General features: G+C 51.0%; 1 protein-coding gene across 12 annotated transcripts in view; it reads left to right on the top strand.

The window, feature by feature from the left end:
• NCOA1 (nuclear receptor coactivator 1) overlaps positions 1 to 16460 on the top strand; it is a 280613-nt gene that overhangs the window by 172819 nt on the left and 91334 nt on the right. For all 12 annotated transcript variants that reach the window (XM_019483798.2, XM_019483805.2, XM_019483804.2 and 9 more), the window contains one exon: positions 4502 to 4668. In XM_019483798.2, coding sequence (XP_019339343.2) covers positions 4502 to 4668 — 167 coding nt within the window. The remainder of the gene's footprint in view (positions 1 to 4501; positions 4669 to 16460) is intronic.

Here is a 16460-nt window from a genome sequence, read left to right as displayed (position 1 = left end):
GTCTGCCAGAGGCATTTCCCCAGTATCTTCAGTGGAAACAGTGATGCAGCAAAGTCATTTAGCTTTTCTGCTATGACCTTATGATCCCCGAGTGCACCTTGTACACCCCGATCATGTAACGGCCCCACTGATTCTCTAGCTGGCTTTCTGCTTCTGATGTATTAACACAAATATTGGCTTTAGCAGGTTTTGCTAGATGCCGTTTCAATTATTTTTTGGACCACCTTATTTCACTGTTATACTTGACTTGCCAGTTCGTGAGTATTTCTGTTTTCCTCATTTGGGCATGCCTTTTATTTTTTGAAGGATGCCTTTTTGCCTTGCTTTGCTGTTGGACCATGCAGGGGCTTTATTGGCCTGTTTGGTACTCTTTTTGACTTGCAATATACCCCTTTTCCTGAGCCTCTAATATGATATTGTTCAACAGCTTCTAAACTGCCTGCAGGCTTTTTACATGTTTTGAATGCTCCTTTAAATCCAGTCTTAATCCTGCTAATGGTTGCAATTTGAGCCGGGTTAAACCCAGAGAAATGAAAACCCTTGAGCGCAATCCCTGCCTCTGTGTGGAGTGAAGGTCTCCGTGCCGCTCTTCATCTAAAAGCAAACTCCTTTCTCTTGGCTGGAAAGCTTCTTCATGGCCTGCAGTGTCTATTCTAACTAGCTTGTGCTGTTTGCACACTTATAGTGCTCGCCCAGCAGAAACCTTGCTATACAGATATTGGAAATCCAGACCAGGCTGATCAGAGGCAACCTGCAGCAGCCAGATGAAAACCTTTCTTCCCCTTCCCTAGCTTTGAATTTGTGACACTGGGATGGATTATCCGGCCCCTTTGGCACGTGAGGTATTGCAAAGCCCTTTGAAAGGGCTGACTTGAATTCCTGCAGGCACACGTGGAGCTTACTCGCAGCGTTGGCCGCTGGAAGGAGTTCGACTAGAATAAGGAAAGCTGGCCAGGCCCCTGGCGCTATGTCCTGTTCTCTTCAGAAAGCTCTGGGAGACCTTTTAGCTTCCACCAGTGATGGGCAAAGACACCTTCCCGCTCCGGGAGTCCATCAAAGCCTGGAGCATGACAGTCCAGAGCCGCTTGAATTGCAGGAATCCTTTACGAAAGCCTGGGAAGCCGAACCGCTGCAGTTTGCTGTCGAACCGTAGGGAACAGCCCACCGCTCGAATATGCTCATGATGCTTTTATGAAAGGAAAATTGGTCTATTTGCCCTCCCACAATTCGAAAGTTGCCACAGCAACAGGGGCATTAAGTTTATTGCTTAATGAGTTCACCCACAACATGGAGTCGTTCTGCCTTTTTCTCCCCCCCCCCCCCCCCCCGCTTTGCAACGAGGGGTGGAAATTAATGTGATCTCGACTACAACATGCGTTCGACTCTATTGAGAAACATTTACCTGCCCTTCAAGAGGTAAAGTGTGTCTCCATCTAGGTCTGAATGTTTTGCAAAGTGACTCATTGCAGTCAAATTGGTTTCTGCTCAGTATTCATCTGCATGGCTCAGTGTGGCATGTAGGATGCCTCTGTGACTTGCTTATCAAGCAATGCGCTGGATTTGTTTTCATTGCTTTTGTAAACTGATTGTGTTTCTTTCCTTATTTTTTTAATTATTATTTCACTTCTGCCTTTTAGTCTGGCAGTTCTCATTCCTTTGGCATTTTGCCTCGTTTCCCTCTCAAACACCATTTCTCCCTGTCCTCTTTCCTGCCTGCTCTGTTCTGTTCCTGTATGTTAATAGAACAGCTCCTTTGATACACGTATCAGGGGTGGAAAAAGATCCCACTTTTCAGATAGGCTTTCTCTTTCACACACACCGTGGCCCTGCCAAGTGCACGGGGTCCCTTGAGCCAAGGTAATTGGGTACAGTTTAGTCCTCTGCTTGAGGTAAATGGGTCACTTCCTAAAGCACAAGTTAGCGCGTACAGTGAAGTTCTGATTTTGCTGATACCGGTAACAAAGAGAGGCCCAGACAACAGCCCAGACAAACTCTTTGCCCATTTAACCATTTGCTCGAGCGTGATGCCTTGAGCACATCATTGTCAGCTGCCCAGCAGGGAAGCAAAGAGAACCAGGCGTGCTCCCGAGTTCACAGGCAGGCAGTCCCTGCTCCCTTCCAAATTACCAGCCAGTGCAACATGCCTCCCTCGAAAGACCAGCAGCCACTTATTACCTCTCTCTTTGCACAGAGCTTGACTTAACCCAAGCTCCACAGACTTCACGGGCATTTATACACATACTTTTATTCCAGCAACGCACCAGAGATCCACCGCTTTGGAGCAGACTCACTTAATCAATTAAGCCTGCAGTGGCCAGACCTAAATACTCATCATTTTCCCCTGTCTCAGAGAGGTCTGCAGTCTCATTAATGATTGTTTTTAAAAACCGGAGGTTTTGCTAGGAGACCCCCTCCCCAGCCACTGGCTTGCTGCATCAGTCTGATACATCCGTCTCCTGCATCTCTGACTTCTCAACCTCGCATGGAGGGGGAGCAAGGGGGAAGGAGGCCTAGAAGGGTGAATCTCAGTCCAGCGGAGCCTGCACCGAGATAGCAGCTGCGGGTGGAGGAAGATGAAGGACACGATGGTCCCTTCAGGGGTGCACATGCCCTCGTTCCAGCTCTATACGTGGGAGGGTGAGCGCAGGCAGCAGCAGCGGAGAGTACAGGAGCCGGTATGCACCTGTCAGGCCGAGCAGCAAAACTAATCGTCTAGCTGGAATTGAATAAGGAGAAGAAGGAACCAGTCTGCGAGCCCAGGACATCTGTGCACAGCACTGCTCCATGCGTGTCGCTGGCTCGGGGTTTGGGATGGATCCCTTTGTAGGAAGGGGGGGCTAAGGTGTCGGGGTACCAGCTGCAGAGAGGGAAGCAGCGGGTGGCCAGCGTTTGCTACAGGGCAACTTCAACACGGACAGCAAAACCTCAACTTTCCAGCCTTTAGCTTCTCCCTCTGCCCAGCCTCGTTCCTCAGTAGCGGGTTGATTTAGAGTGCTTTTCTGGATAGACAAGCCCCCGGTCTTCTCGTTGACCTGGACTTCTGGCACGGGACTTTCTGCTCTTAATTTTCCCTGTCTCCTTCTATCTGGGAAAAGTGCTATGGAGCATCTGCCCTAGGATCCGGGGGCTGCTGGCGTTCTCGCTGAGTTACAAACTCGTGACTTCCCTCTGACATCACATCAGCTTGCGAACAAGAGTAATCCACGTTGGGGCAGCTTTTTCTGCACTGGCCTATTACTCCATGTCCCTCCGCGGCTGCAGGGAAGGGGGTGCAGTCGCGTGCTAATAAAGTTTACATGCACATAGGTATGTGTGTGTGCAGTGCACTGGCCAGTCACTGTTGCTACGCAGGGCTTGTGAGCTCGATGGAGCAGTCTTGCTTCCAGACTCAGTCCAGCATGGGTAGATCATTACACTGGATTTCCTGCTCACGGTGTCTTTGGCACAGGGATACGTTACAGTCTCTGGAGTGACTCTGAGAGCCAAGTTGTTGCTCTTTGCAGCAGGGAGACTTCATGGGGCTGTATCAGGCTGCCTGCATTTGGCTTTGAGGAGGAGAGCTGCTACTGGCTCTCTCACTGGGAAGAAACCAGCATTTCATCCCAGCCCTGGGCCTCAATTCAATGTCAACCCCTGTGCACTCCAGTTGATGTTAAGCAGAAAGCAGAGCAGGGTGGCACCTAATAGATTAAGTCCGAGAGGCATGAGCTTTCATAGGCTACAGCCTATTTTATCAGATGCTGTAGCTCGGGGGCGGCCATCTTGCAGTATGAGGACCACAGGTGGCACGGGCAGCCTCTGGGTGCGGCACGCGGCAGATTGGGCAAGGAAAAGAAAGAGCAGCAGATCAGGCAGGGAGCACAGGACAGGAAGCAGAAAGGAGAGCAGCAGATCAGGGAAGGAAGAGGGATCAGGGTGACACTCGGGAAAGGTACGGAGCTAATTTGAGCCATGCCTGCCAAAAAAGGCTGGCCCCTGCTGCTATAGCTTTTGCTGTTGCCTACAAAAACTTGTGCGTCTCTGAATGAGTTAGTCTCCAAGGTCCTGCCCTGTTCTGCCTTTTACTTAACCTCGGGTTAACACAGCTAACTACCACTCTCCGGTGGATGTTGTTGATCCTTTGCAGGTGGAGTCAGGCATGCTTTGCACCAGTCTGACCAGTGGCTTTGGGAAGGCAAGAGTTCACAGGAGCAGAATTTGTTCAGTTTGCTCAGGATGGAGCCTGAATTTTTGTGCTGGCACAGGTCTGCTCCCGATCTAGGCAAGTCTGCCTGGTTTCTGTGTTGGACCTCTCTCCACGGACTTTCCTCGGAACTCAGTCCTATTTTGTGTCTGCTGAAAACCAGGCCAGAGCCTGCTCCAGGTCCCCCTGCATTTTGGAGGTGCCAGTCCTGCCTCGAGCCAAAAATACGGGTGCCTGTGGCACACACAAACACTTGCCTATTTAGGGGGGAGCAGCGGGAAAGCCATTAATTAACCTGCGGTTTCTTTGTTGTTACAGCAATGAGAAGCGGCGCCGGGAGCAGGAGAACAAGTACTTGGAGGAGCTGGCAGAGCTGCTGTCAGCAAACATCGGGGACATCGACACCCTGAGCGTCAAACCAGACAAATGCAAGATCCTGAAAAAGACAGTCGACCAGATCCAGCAGATGAAGAGATTGGAACAAGGTAAATGATGGCTGCCAGGCACCCGGGAGTCCTGTAGGCACGATGTCCTCCTGGTCCCTCTGAACGCTGAGAAGCGAAGCAGAGCTGTGGCTGAGAGGCAGTCCTGCCTGGCAGAGCTTGGCTTCTCCCACTGGCACGAAGACGTTTGCGTGGACGTCTCCCCTGTCCCTGCAGCTTGTTCCTTGAAATCATAGCTCTGTATGCAATGTTGTCTTCCTGCCCAGCACAGCCTGTCCTGCCGGCGTAGACTCATTGTGAGACTGTGCTTTGTAGAGCCAAGGTATTATCCCGTTCCTCCTGCCTGTGCTCTGCCGGCATTGTAAGGAAGCGGTCCTTCCTTTGACAAGCATCCCACGTACATGAGCAGGACCACCTGTACGTGCAATCAGGCCCTTGAAACCAGCTCATCTCTAGCCTTGCTGCAAGTTAGGTCCGTGCACATTAAACCCATTTGTAGTCCCCGGGAACCTACATGGCTGGCCCAGGGTTGCAGAAGGAAGGGCTCTGGGGTTGGAAAATGCAATGATTCCTGGTCTCCCTTTTGTACTGCTCTCACTAGACCAGGTTTCCTTCCTAAGTGGCTTTAAGCAAGAAGCAAATGTTGGCCATCGTTGTACCCATTTAAGGGCAGTTTTTGTGCCGGTGTCCCTGCCCCTTCAAAAAGGGGAGAGAGAGAGATGCCTGCGCCTATGGACTGCAGCATGTACGAAGCTGCGTGCACTTCATGCTGTTTCCCCTGAATAGAGCGCTTTCCCCAGGCTGCCACATGGCATCAGCAACTCCTTACATGAACAAGCAGGTGGGGGAGGGAAGGGGAGGACTTTTTGTTACTTTGCCAGTAACTGAAGGCTTTGCTTATTATGCCCAGGAATTCAGCCGTGCTGAGAGGCTCAAAGTCTCTGCTTACACCAGGGACGGGGAAGGCAGGGGTGGGGTGGCACAGTCTGTTGCAGTGTGGGGCTGGGAGTCAGGAGGTCTGGCTGCTTTGCCCAGCTCTTCCACAGATGCTTTATGTGACCGCAAGCAAATCGTTCAGCCTTGCCAACCAGTGTGATTGAAAGGCTGGGGGCCACGAATCCAGCCATGGCTGCCACACCCAGCCACTGTGAATGACACGAAGAGAAGCACCACTTCTGTCTGCAACAGACTCCCTGGTATGAAGCTGTTGCGTTCATGGGACGATAATCCCTTTCTTCACCCTGAACTAATGGCTTTAATAGCACTTTGAGGTGCTCAGACCCCGTGTTCCTTTGGGGATTGACAGTCGCCCTATGCAGAGGGCCAGCCTCCCTTGGGCAGTGGGCTGGACCCGATGATCTTGCAAGGTCCCTTCCAGCCCTAATGTCTATGAAATGTCTATGAATAGGCACCATGGAAATCCAAAGGGCATAAACAGGGCATTGGCAGTACATCCTCATCCTACTGGTGAGTATGTATTATGGGTCCCCTCTGTGCCCTACATTACTGGCCCCAGTTGTAGAGCTAGTGGTGGCTTAGCTCGTAGCATAGGAGCTCAGGCTTTTAGCTTATGCTCAGTTCAGCCCTCAGTGCTTCAGCCAAGGTGTGGACACTGCATGTATCCTGTGTGCTGCCTCCTTGCACAGAGGTGAGATGGGCAGGACCAGGCAACCAGATCCATCTGCCCAACTCTCCTGCTGCCCATTTTCAGAGCTAAGCAGCGTCGCCTTGTAACAGATGTTAAGGATTTTCTACACCCTGTAGCCTGGCAGTGAGTGCGTGCGTGCATGGTAGCATCAACCCTCCTCGTCTCTTCAAGGAGCACACCATTTTAGGCTATATGTCCAGGGCGCGCTGGCATCGAACCTCCGAGCTCACTATTATTTTAGGAACGGAATTGCAGAACGCAGGCTCTGCGGGAGGGGGCGGGGAGAGTTGTGAAACATTCATCACTGATTAAGCCCTGCGCATGCTACGGAGCTGCGCCGCCGTCCCGGAGAACCAGGCAGCCTGTTTTCAGATTTCATTCACGTTACAGCTGAAATCTGAAAAGAATTTCATAGTAGGTAAGTACTTAAGAGCTTCTTGCTTACTGGCACTTCAGCGTTCATTAGTTTTCTTGACATTGCACAGCAGGGCTGAACATTAACTAGGACAAGCACTACTTAAAAATATTGTTCCTTGAGCTTTGCTCTCTATTACTGGATTAGCTGGTGCGGCACCAATGCAACTTCACCTCTGCATTTCCTTAGTGCCTCCGTGGAGGAGCACGAGGCAGGAGAAGGTGAGGGTGACACGTCTAAACAGCAGTAGATTTGTACTGGGGTCAGAGACGTATTTCTGGCACTGAACCTTATTCAGGTGGTGTTTGTTTCCGTGCATCCCTGCCATTCCTCCTTGTCTCTGCCCCATTCAAAGGTGTGCTTTATGTCAGCTGATTAGCTGGCTCCTGGTTTTGCTTCCCAAGCTGTCCGTCCTCCCGCAGAACTAGCAGACACCAGAGTCACCAAAGCTTTGCCTGAGGACAGGGGTCGGATGCAGCTTGTCCGTGCTTCTAGCGAGGTTTACTGTCATGCTCAGACACGCAGCCAGAGTGGCCATAGGTGCAGGCCTTTGTGCAGGATGTCGGCCTCAGCACCCCAGAGCATGCTGGCTGCCAGAAGGGAATAGGAACGATATGGGGAAAGGCCTTGGGACATAAACAGGGTGGAGAGTTGTACACCAAGACTGGCCAAGAGCTACACTGGGAGGTTACATAAAGCAAGAGGGCAGCCTGAGGGGCTGCACTGTCTTGGCACAGGTGAGATCTAAAAATGCATGGGAGGTACATGGACACACATACCTGCCCAACAGAAAACCTGCATGTCTATGGCCCATTTATTATGTACACGGCCTACTCCTGAGGCCCTGTCAGGGAGCTCGCCTGCGGTATTTAGGCCACATGCCAGCAACAGCCAGCACCTGGGAGGATTCTCCGTGCTGGGCACGTACCTGCGAGCATCTCGGGGAGGAGACGTAGCGGCGCTGCTGATGGGGTCAAAGAGCGGCGCGTCTGTATTGCTTCAGTGACCCCAGCGAGCAAAACCCAAAGGCACCAAAGTGAGCTGGGACAGGGGCAGCATTGCAAGACCCCGTCTAACTGAGGGGCGGAGGCAGCGGAGTCGAACAGAGGAAGCAGTAGCTGGAGCCCTTTTCTGTCGGATTAGAAAATGCCAAAGCGAAAGCCTTTGTGGAGCACGGGGCACTTATCGGCGCTCCCTGCGAGTCGTGGAGTTATGGGAGCCAGCAGGTGTAAGCTCCTAATGAATGGAAACAATCCCCAGCTCAGCCTCCGCTTGCCAAGCAAGCACTCAGCGGTGGAGGTTCCTCCCCGTTGTCAGCCCCTCCGAGCTCGCCTCTTCGGAGGATTTAGAGGTCACGTCTTCTCGGCCCTTCTCCCGCCTCCAAACAGGCTTCTCCATCTGCAGGATCGGGACTTATTTTTGTCCCACAAATTCGTAGAGGAGCCAGAAGCCAGGAGGAAACCTTGCAAATGCATCGCATACATCAGCTAAGTCCTCTCCCCTTTCTCCCTCCCCCAGCATGCTGGGCTGCTGTTATTTAAAGTATGAAGCAAATGCTTTTAGAAAAGATTCCTAGTTTGGCCCCCTTCCAATGTTAGTAATGTACAGTTGGCAGAACAAGCAGTTTGCGGCTGTGGCAGCAACCTGAAATTCATCTGCCAAGACAGCAATAAATGCAGCAGAGGAAGGGGCCAGCTGGGTAATATTTCAGCGCTTGTCTGTCCCGCAGAAGTTTTTCGATTTGGAGCTGGGGCGACTTTATGAATGCTGCTTTTCAGGCCTGTGATGCCATTGGAGCAAAGTCCTTTCCCCAGGGAGGAGCAGGGAAGCGCGCAGAGGCCGCTGGGCTGCACAGACCCATGGGTGAAAGGGGAAAGGCACCTGAACCCGAGCATCTCCGAGAGTGGGCAGGCATCGGGGCAGGCTGCCTAGAGAGGCGGTGTAACCTCCATGCTTGGAAAGTTTCGAAAGCAGGTTGGACAGATACTTGGCTGGGACGGTTTAGTCAGTTTTGATGACTTCGTGAGGTCCTTTCCAGCTCTGCTTTCCTGTGATCCTGTAATCTCATTCTTGCTCTTTTAGCCTTCGTTTGAGATGATGGAGCAGAGTTCAACCCAGCATCTGGAGTTCCCTTCCTGAAGTGCTCAGGAAACCTGTGAACATAAATATAAGAACCGCCATTCCCTGGGTCAGACCCTAGGTCCGTCTTGCCCAGTCTCCTGTGTCGCACAGCGGCAAAGAGCGGAGGCTGGAAGGGAGCGTGAATGGGGTCTGATCAGGGTTTTTTCACTGATCCTCTCCCACTTGCAGCCTCCCGTATTGTTAATGTCTAGTAAAGGGGGATGGAGGATAGAGTACTCGCTGGGTGATTGTGGAGTCACGTGGCAGATGTTACTCATGGTGCCCAGTGCTTCATGGGGGTCAATTAATGAGAATATGGACAGTACCGATCCACTTGCCCTGTCCACCCTCCAGAGCTCCCTGTCACGTCTTTGTCAAGCAGCTTGATACATCAGCTCTTAAAACTGTAATCCTTACCTCATCTGCAGGTGCAAGCTGTATATCCAACCAGGGCTAGGTGGAAGCAATAACTTTAAAGCCTTTCTTCCATGCAGCACAAAACATGTGGCACTCTCAAGCAGAGAGGACTCGGGGCATGGGGTTGGAAGCCTTGAGCTCTCCTACTGGGTGCACCCCTAATCACGTGTGTGGCTGTGGGCACCTCCCAGCTCATCTTGTGTGTGTAGGCAATCAGAAAGAGACACCTTTTACTACGTGTACAGCGCCTAGCACTTGTGTAATTTTAGCAGGGACTTCTAGGTACACTTGCTGCGCATGTAGCAACAAGCCATCGCTCCAGTTGCACATCTCCTTGGGTGTAGTTTGGATAGGGACTTAGTGTTAAAATCAGTGTGCACCAGGGATCACTCGCATCTGAAATGCCATGCGCCCTAAATTATATGGTTGTCCCCAACCTCTTCTTCCCTGTTTGAATCCCTGAAAATATGGTAACATGGATGCTTTTATAACAGGCCGTCCCTAGGCTCGAGGCAGAGGCACAGAGAGCAGCGGTGGCTGCAGGTAGGGGAGGGAAGACCCACATGCTTCTTACATTAGCTGGTTTTCAGGGGTGGAGCAGGCTGGGATGAGATGGCATTTAGATGCCTGTGCCTGCTTAGGTCAAATAGGCAGAACAAGGAGCCAGATCGTATGTCCCATCATATAAAATGTCATCTTTTCCTCCCTTCTAGGTCCAAAATCCAGTTCATGCTGCCTCACAGACTGGCAGAGATCAGACCCCAGCAAAACTCTCTTGCTAAATCCTTTCTGTCCATTTGGCTCCCTATAGGAGATCTGTACAATGTTTCATCTGGGCTGATTTAAAGTGACTGCACAGTCTGTAGGATGAAGGCGGGCCAGAGAGACCAGAAAGGGCTTCTCTGTGTCTTGTCCCTCAGTTCCTCATCTGTATAATGGGGTCATAACTCTTATCTACCCACTATCCTCAAGACAACAATGAGGTTGGATTGATGTCTGTGCAGAGTTGTGAGCAGAGCAAATGCTGTACAAAGCCACATGGTAGTAGTAGTAATGGTATCTGTCCTTTTATTGTATGATTGCACTGTTCCTGTCCTAGTGACCCGAGGCACATAGGCCTTCTGGGGCAGTGCTGTGGTATGAGAAAGGCAGGCAGTGGGGCTGCCATGACTGTCCTTGGGAGGTTTTTCCACAGGCTGTTAGTGTCAGGCAGCGTTTCCTGATTCTGCCGTGTCCCTTCTGAAATCTCCTACTCCTTACTCTCTTGTAGTCTTCCTAAATGTGCCTGTGTGTGTGTGTATGCGCACACACACACACACACACACACACACACACACACACACACACACACACACACGTGCACTGCTCTCCTTCTGCCTCCTTGCTGTTTACAACCTTCAGATTTTTGCTGACTGTTCTCGTGTCCTCACTTAACCACGGCGCTGGGTGCACACATTCAGCTGCTTTAATCTCCCCTCTCCAGCCTGTCCATCCAGCCCCGATCATTTTGTTGCTGTCTCTGAACTCCCTCCAATTTGTCAATATATTTCTGGCTGTGAAACCCGGGAGTGAACGCAGGATCCAAGCGAGGTCACCCCCAAGCTGGCTGGAGCAAGCCAGCCAGAGGCTTTTAACTCTTCGCTCGGTGAGAGGCTGCTGCTCAGCTCGGCAAGGTGGAGAGCTCTGTCTTAGACAGCAAAAGCATATATTGTTCTCACCCGAATTTGAAATAAATAGATAAATAGGTTTGGCTTTGCTCACACAAGGAAGGATTCCAGCAGGGAGAGGTCCCCAGCACTGCCAGCAGCAAGGGGAAGCTCTTCTCTTTTGCGATCTTTCAACCTTGGCAGTGTCCTTTTTAAATGAGGTCACCAGGTCTTTCCCCCAAAGCCCCTTCATTGACGGCGGCTTAATTTCCTTTCATAATACTAGCATCAATACACAGCGTCTTAATAGACCAAATCAAACAGTATTGAACTTTTCATCAAGCTCTCTGCACACTCAAACCGCGGCACAGAGGACTGTCCTTGAAAACCCTCCGAACCTGCTTGACAAGCAACTCTACCACCAGGAGCATTCAAGGGGATGTCCTCCCCCCATGGTATCTGCTTTTTACCTTCTGCTGCACCTGCTGTGTTGCAGCGCATTAGCATTTCAGGGCAATGGATGCTTGGAAATGCCGAGCTGCCCGGCCCACGTGTCAGCATGGCAGGTCGGTGCCCAGTTCTGTACATGGAATCCGTGGTGCATCACTTAGTGGGTTTCATTGCCAGAGCCCACACGAATCCCGCTCGGTTTCTTCCACGTCGGCCAACACGGTTTGATTCACAGACGTGGCAACCCTGGCTCGTGCAGCTTTAAAATGCTAGGCAGGCAGCCGCGCAGCCAGGCCAGGCAGGCAGGTAGCAGGGGTCTGGTGGCAGCAAGATGCTCCTAAGGACCGCCTCTGACACATGCCGCTGTGAGACTTGGTGCACCGCAGAAGCACGGCAATGTTTCCCATCCTTTCTCAGCAACCATTTCTTTCTAAGGCCACGCTGGTGTTAAACGTGGCCTGATCGGAGGACATTTTAAAAGCACAATGGATTCGCACTTCTGAATATGAAATCAGTTGAAACCAAGCACTTGGTGCAACAGTGGCTGTTTGTAGCATCCCATATGGCCCTTGTGCTGCCAGTGTCCTTCCTCTGTTTATCTGCACCTGCTGTCTCATCAGATGTTTAGACTAAGCTCTTTGCTTAGGGTCTATCCTATTAGACCTGTGTGCAGTTTGCAGCACAGCAGGGCCCTAATTCCCCCCTGGGGCACTTAGAAACGACTACAGCGTAAGGACCAAACTCCTGCGTGGGTTGCAGGTGGGCACTATAGGCAGCAGCCGTCTTTGTTTAAACCAACCAAGAATCCAGTGCTGGGCAGCGTGGTGGATTGACAGTCCCAGAGAGTGACTTCTTCCATCCCTGGAGCAGTTGGGTAGCTCCAGAGAGGAGGTTTCCTTTCCCCCCCGAGTTGTGGGAAGCCCTGCTGGAAGAACACAGCTTCATTACTCTTACTAAGACCAACAAAGAGCATGCCAGCTGCACTGGGACTTGTGGACGCCGGCGGCTGTGACTCAGGCCGTCCCGGCTCTGTTTTAATTTCAAGCCAGAGCAGAGAAATTGCAGCGTGCCAGCTGCGATTGCAAGGCCGCGGCTGTGGATGAAACCTCCGAGTCTTTCCCTGGGAGCCCTGCGTGTCTTTGGCTGTGGTGGGCAGCCGGGATGTCACTCTCCGTTGACTTAAACATCAGACTCGTGTGACACTCGCGTCTTGGCAAGGTGTCAGATTTTTTGCAGATTGCTTAAATCTTGTCTGAAAAATCCCAGAAATTTAGATGTCTGCCTATATTATGAGGTCTTATCCAATCGCTCCCCTGGCTGCTTCATAGCTGGGTAGAGCTCAGTGCTGCTGAGGGGGTCATCCCCAGCCTGTAAGGGTGCTGGTGATTCCTTCTCCCGAGGGGCAGCACTTTGCACTTGTCCTTGTTGAATTGCATCCTATTCTGTTGTGCCCGCTTCTCCAACCTGTCCAGATCTTCCTGGATTCGTTCCCTGCCCACTAGTGTGTTTACTTGACCCCATTAGGAGCTGTACTAACAGAGGCATTATATTCAAGAAACAGGAGACGATGATACGGCTCTACCCAGAGCTGGTCAGGCCTCAGCCAGAGTATTGCGTCCATCCTGGGCACCCGATCTCAAGAAGGATGTGGAGAAACTGGAGGGAATACAGAGGTGAGCGACCAAGTCGGCGAAGGGGCTAGAGTGCATCTGGACGAGGAAAGTTCAAGAGAACTGGGTTTGTTGAGTTGGGAGGGAAGGAAACGGAGAACGACTACCAGGTATCTGTCCCTTGCATATTTGCAAGGCTGCCGTAAAGAAGGGAGAACAGCTGTTCCCCCTGGCAGCAGAGGGTAGGACACAGGCAGTGGTTTTAAACTGCAGAAGGGCAGAGTTTGAGCAAATCTCAGGGAAAACTTGCTAACTGAGAGAGCAGCAGGGCAGTGGAGCAGTGAATCTCCGGCCCTGGAGTTTTCCAGCAGCGGCTGGACAGGTGTCTGGGGTAGGAACAGCACAGCCAGTGCCTGGACTAGAGGATCCCTGAGGCCCCTTCCATCATTAATCATTGGGCTGGATGGAAAATGTCAGGGCCTTTCCTTGTGGAAGACTGGCATCACTTTTACTTTTTTTGTCCGGTCTCCTGGTACCCACCGAGTTCCCCCTGCCTGTTGAACAACACTGCCTCCGTTTGGCAGGTTCAGTAGCAAATCACTTCAAGATCCTGGGAAGTTTAGCATCAGGACCATGTGCTCCACCTTCTTAGAGTCCTGGCTCTCTCACCTCAGTAGGAGTTACTTGAATCTCATTGCATCCACCTCTTCGCATTGCTTTTATTATTAAAAAGTGAGCTTAGAAACAGCTGCTCTCAAGCTCTTTTTGACTCCAAGAGCTTAAGATGGAAGAAACCATGAGATCATTCAGTCTTGCTTCTTATAAATGTCCCTCGAGTACCTCCATATGGAGCCCAGTAACTTGTTTGGCTAAAGCAGATTTTCCAGGAAAGTGCCATTCACTCCCAAATTGATCTCCAGTAGTCGTCCTTTGTCCTTCCAGCGCCACTGGCTCCTTGGCTTCCCCTCTTCCCGTGCCATCCCTTGCAGCTGTAACTCGTTCTGCCGTTCTTCCCGAGAAGCTTCCACCCCATCACGGTCATCGCCGTTGTTTCGGAGCAGACTTTCCAAGGGGAACCTTGCCCATTTGCATTTCGTTTTTTCGGAAGAATCCCTGTCTTGGAGCTGGACTGGATCTCTTAGAAGATCCTGTGCCTTTCTTCCTCTCCCCGGGATCCCAGGCCAGTACACACAAGGGATACTCTGAACATGCGTCTCCCTGTTCTGGATGAGAGAAGGGGAGCTGTCCCGACAGTCCTGCCTCCCGAGCTGTGCCCTGTAGGGCTGATGGCCGTCGCGAGGGGCAGAGCAGAGATTAGTAAGCTATAGGGAAGGGGCGCTGGACCTGGGAGCACATGCTCTCCAGGCATGTCAAGCTTAAGCTGTGTTTTCTGTTTTTCCTCTTCAGTGGCCCTGCAGCAGCCATGGGGAATTCCTGGTAATGGATTATTTTTACACACATTTTAAAATGTTTAATTAATTTAATTTAATTTTTTGGTAGTGGATCTGTACTGGAGAGGGGGCACAGCCACCCAGAGCCAGAACGGGTGCAGAGGCACAGTAGCACCTCTGGGCAGATGGCTGTGATCTCCTCTGGATTGCTGGGTACCGATCAGGGGCATCGTTAGCGTGGTCCTCAATGGGACGGGGATAGTCCCTCTCCGCAGTGGGTTTTACTGCAAGAGGTGCTGAGCCAGGCCACAGGTCTTAACACCCTTCCTCGTGGCACCAAGAGCTCACAGATCTGTGCTCCTCAGTTGGGCAAACCTTGGCCCTTTGCTTCATCAAACATCCTTACATTCAGTTAAAGAGCTCTTTGGCGCATGCCTTCGAATCTGCTCGTGTCCAGCTTCCCGGCCGGTTCATCCCCGTCATTAAGGAGCAGATCTGTGGGCTCCGCAGACATTACTTGTGCCTGGTAACCGGGTGAAGGATAGTGAGGATCCACCTGGATCAGTGCATTGGGAATTACCAGGCTGGGTCACGTCCCGGGTCTCCCAAGAACCCTATGCTAAGGAATACAGTGCAGCAAGCCCAGCAGTTACATTATCCTCTGGGTAATTTAGGAACTTTTCTGATCCAGTTTTCTCTCCCTTCCCCCCCTATTTCTTTAAGCAGTGAAGCGATAACTAGACTAGAGTACATACACAATTCACTGCTCACTCGGGCAGTCAAACCTTGCCAGCAAGAGACCTGCACTGATAATTTCTGACAACTACTTGTCATGGTTCTAATTTCTGGCAATTACTTGTCATGGTTCTGGATTTACATGCTTTATTCGGCAGCGTTCGCCCCAGTCAAGTGTAATATATTCTGTTTAGCACGGCAGGTAAATAAAATGCCTGAAACACACCTCTCTGCCAGAATGCAGGTGCCCCAAAGACCCTGAATTTTATACTCTGCTCCATCCAAAAGTAACACACAGTAGCAGTGCCTTGACTGAGGTTTCCTATAAAAAGCTGTAAATTATTGCTACTGTTCTTCAGTCCCAACCAGCATCTCTTCCTTTGGTCTCATATTGGTGTCAAGAGAGATGAGCATCAGTGTTTCCAGGGGCTGCAGTTTTCAAAGAAGCAAAATTCCCGAGGAAATCATTTTCCCTCGAGAGAAAGCAAGATCTGCATATGTGCCATTAAGGGCCTGATCCTGAGCGAGGGTGGTCACCTACCAGCCATGTTGAAGCTACTATGGCTTTTAGGTGCGCAGCATTGTTCAGGATCGGGTCCGTAGAAGAGGAAGATGAGCCTCACGGTCTGCATCATAATGGAAGAGACCAAAATGGTGGGTATCCTCTATAAGAGGAGTCCTAGAGCACCTTAACCTTCCAGCCTTCTCGGAAAGGCACATATTCTGTTTTACGTGATTTATGGGGCATTAAAAGTTGCAAGAAAACTTCTTTTTCTGCTGTTAAAAGGTTAAAAGAAACTATTAATTGAAGAAGTTAATTAGAATACTTGTCCTGCATCCACAGGCATTGAGCAGCACCAAATGCTACAGGGTATGGAGCTTAAACTAGGTTCTCTTGACATTAATATCTTACAGTTTTAAGTTAAAATAAATGAGTAGCCTAGAAACAGAGACTTTAGTGTCTCATTTAGAATCAAGAGCAGGGGAGGACATTCATCCCCATGTACAGGACCAGCAGGAGGTTTAAAGGACGTAAATGGGGCATAAACCTTACCTGGCTGCTCTGAACAGGACACTGTTTCCACCGTGGGTCAGTGATTAGCCAAGCCCTGTGCTGAGCGTGGGGTGTCTCTGGCATTGGCATGACTGAGTGAGACTCCGCGGTGGTGTTAGTCATAGGAAAGCAAGCACTTCAGTTTATGCTGGCGGTTATCTTGCTAAGCTCTTTTGGCCATGGGCCCATCTTCGTTAGGTGCAGCTAGTGCTGCGCGCAGCGCGGCCCTGATCCTTGGCACGTCCAGATGTAAGAACCAAACCAGCCACAAAGTGTAACGTGGAAAACAGGGTGAGGGCAACCGTCTCCTGGAAGTGGAGCTAATTAAACGCTTGAGGGTTATGTTA

The sequence above is a fragment of the Alligator mississippiensis genome, chromosome 1, assembly GCF_030867095.1.
Source record: "Alligator mississippiensis isolate rAllMis1 chromosome 1, rAllMis1, whole genome shotgun sequence".
Classification (NCBI taxonomy): domain Eukaryota; kingdom Metazoa; phylum Chordata; order Crocodylia; family Alligatoridae; genus Alligator; species Alligator mississippiensis.
This window is presented reverse-complemented; position numbering and strand designations above follow the sequence as displayed.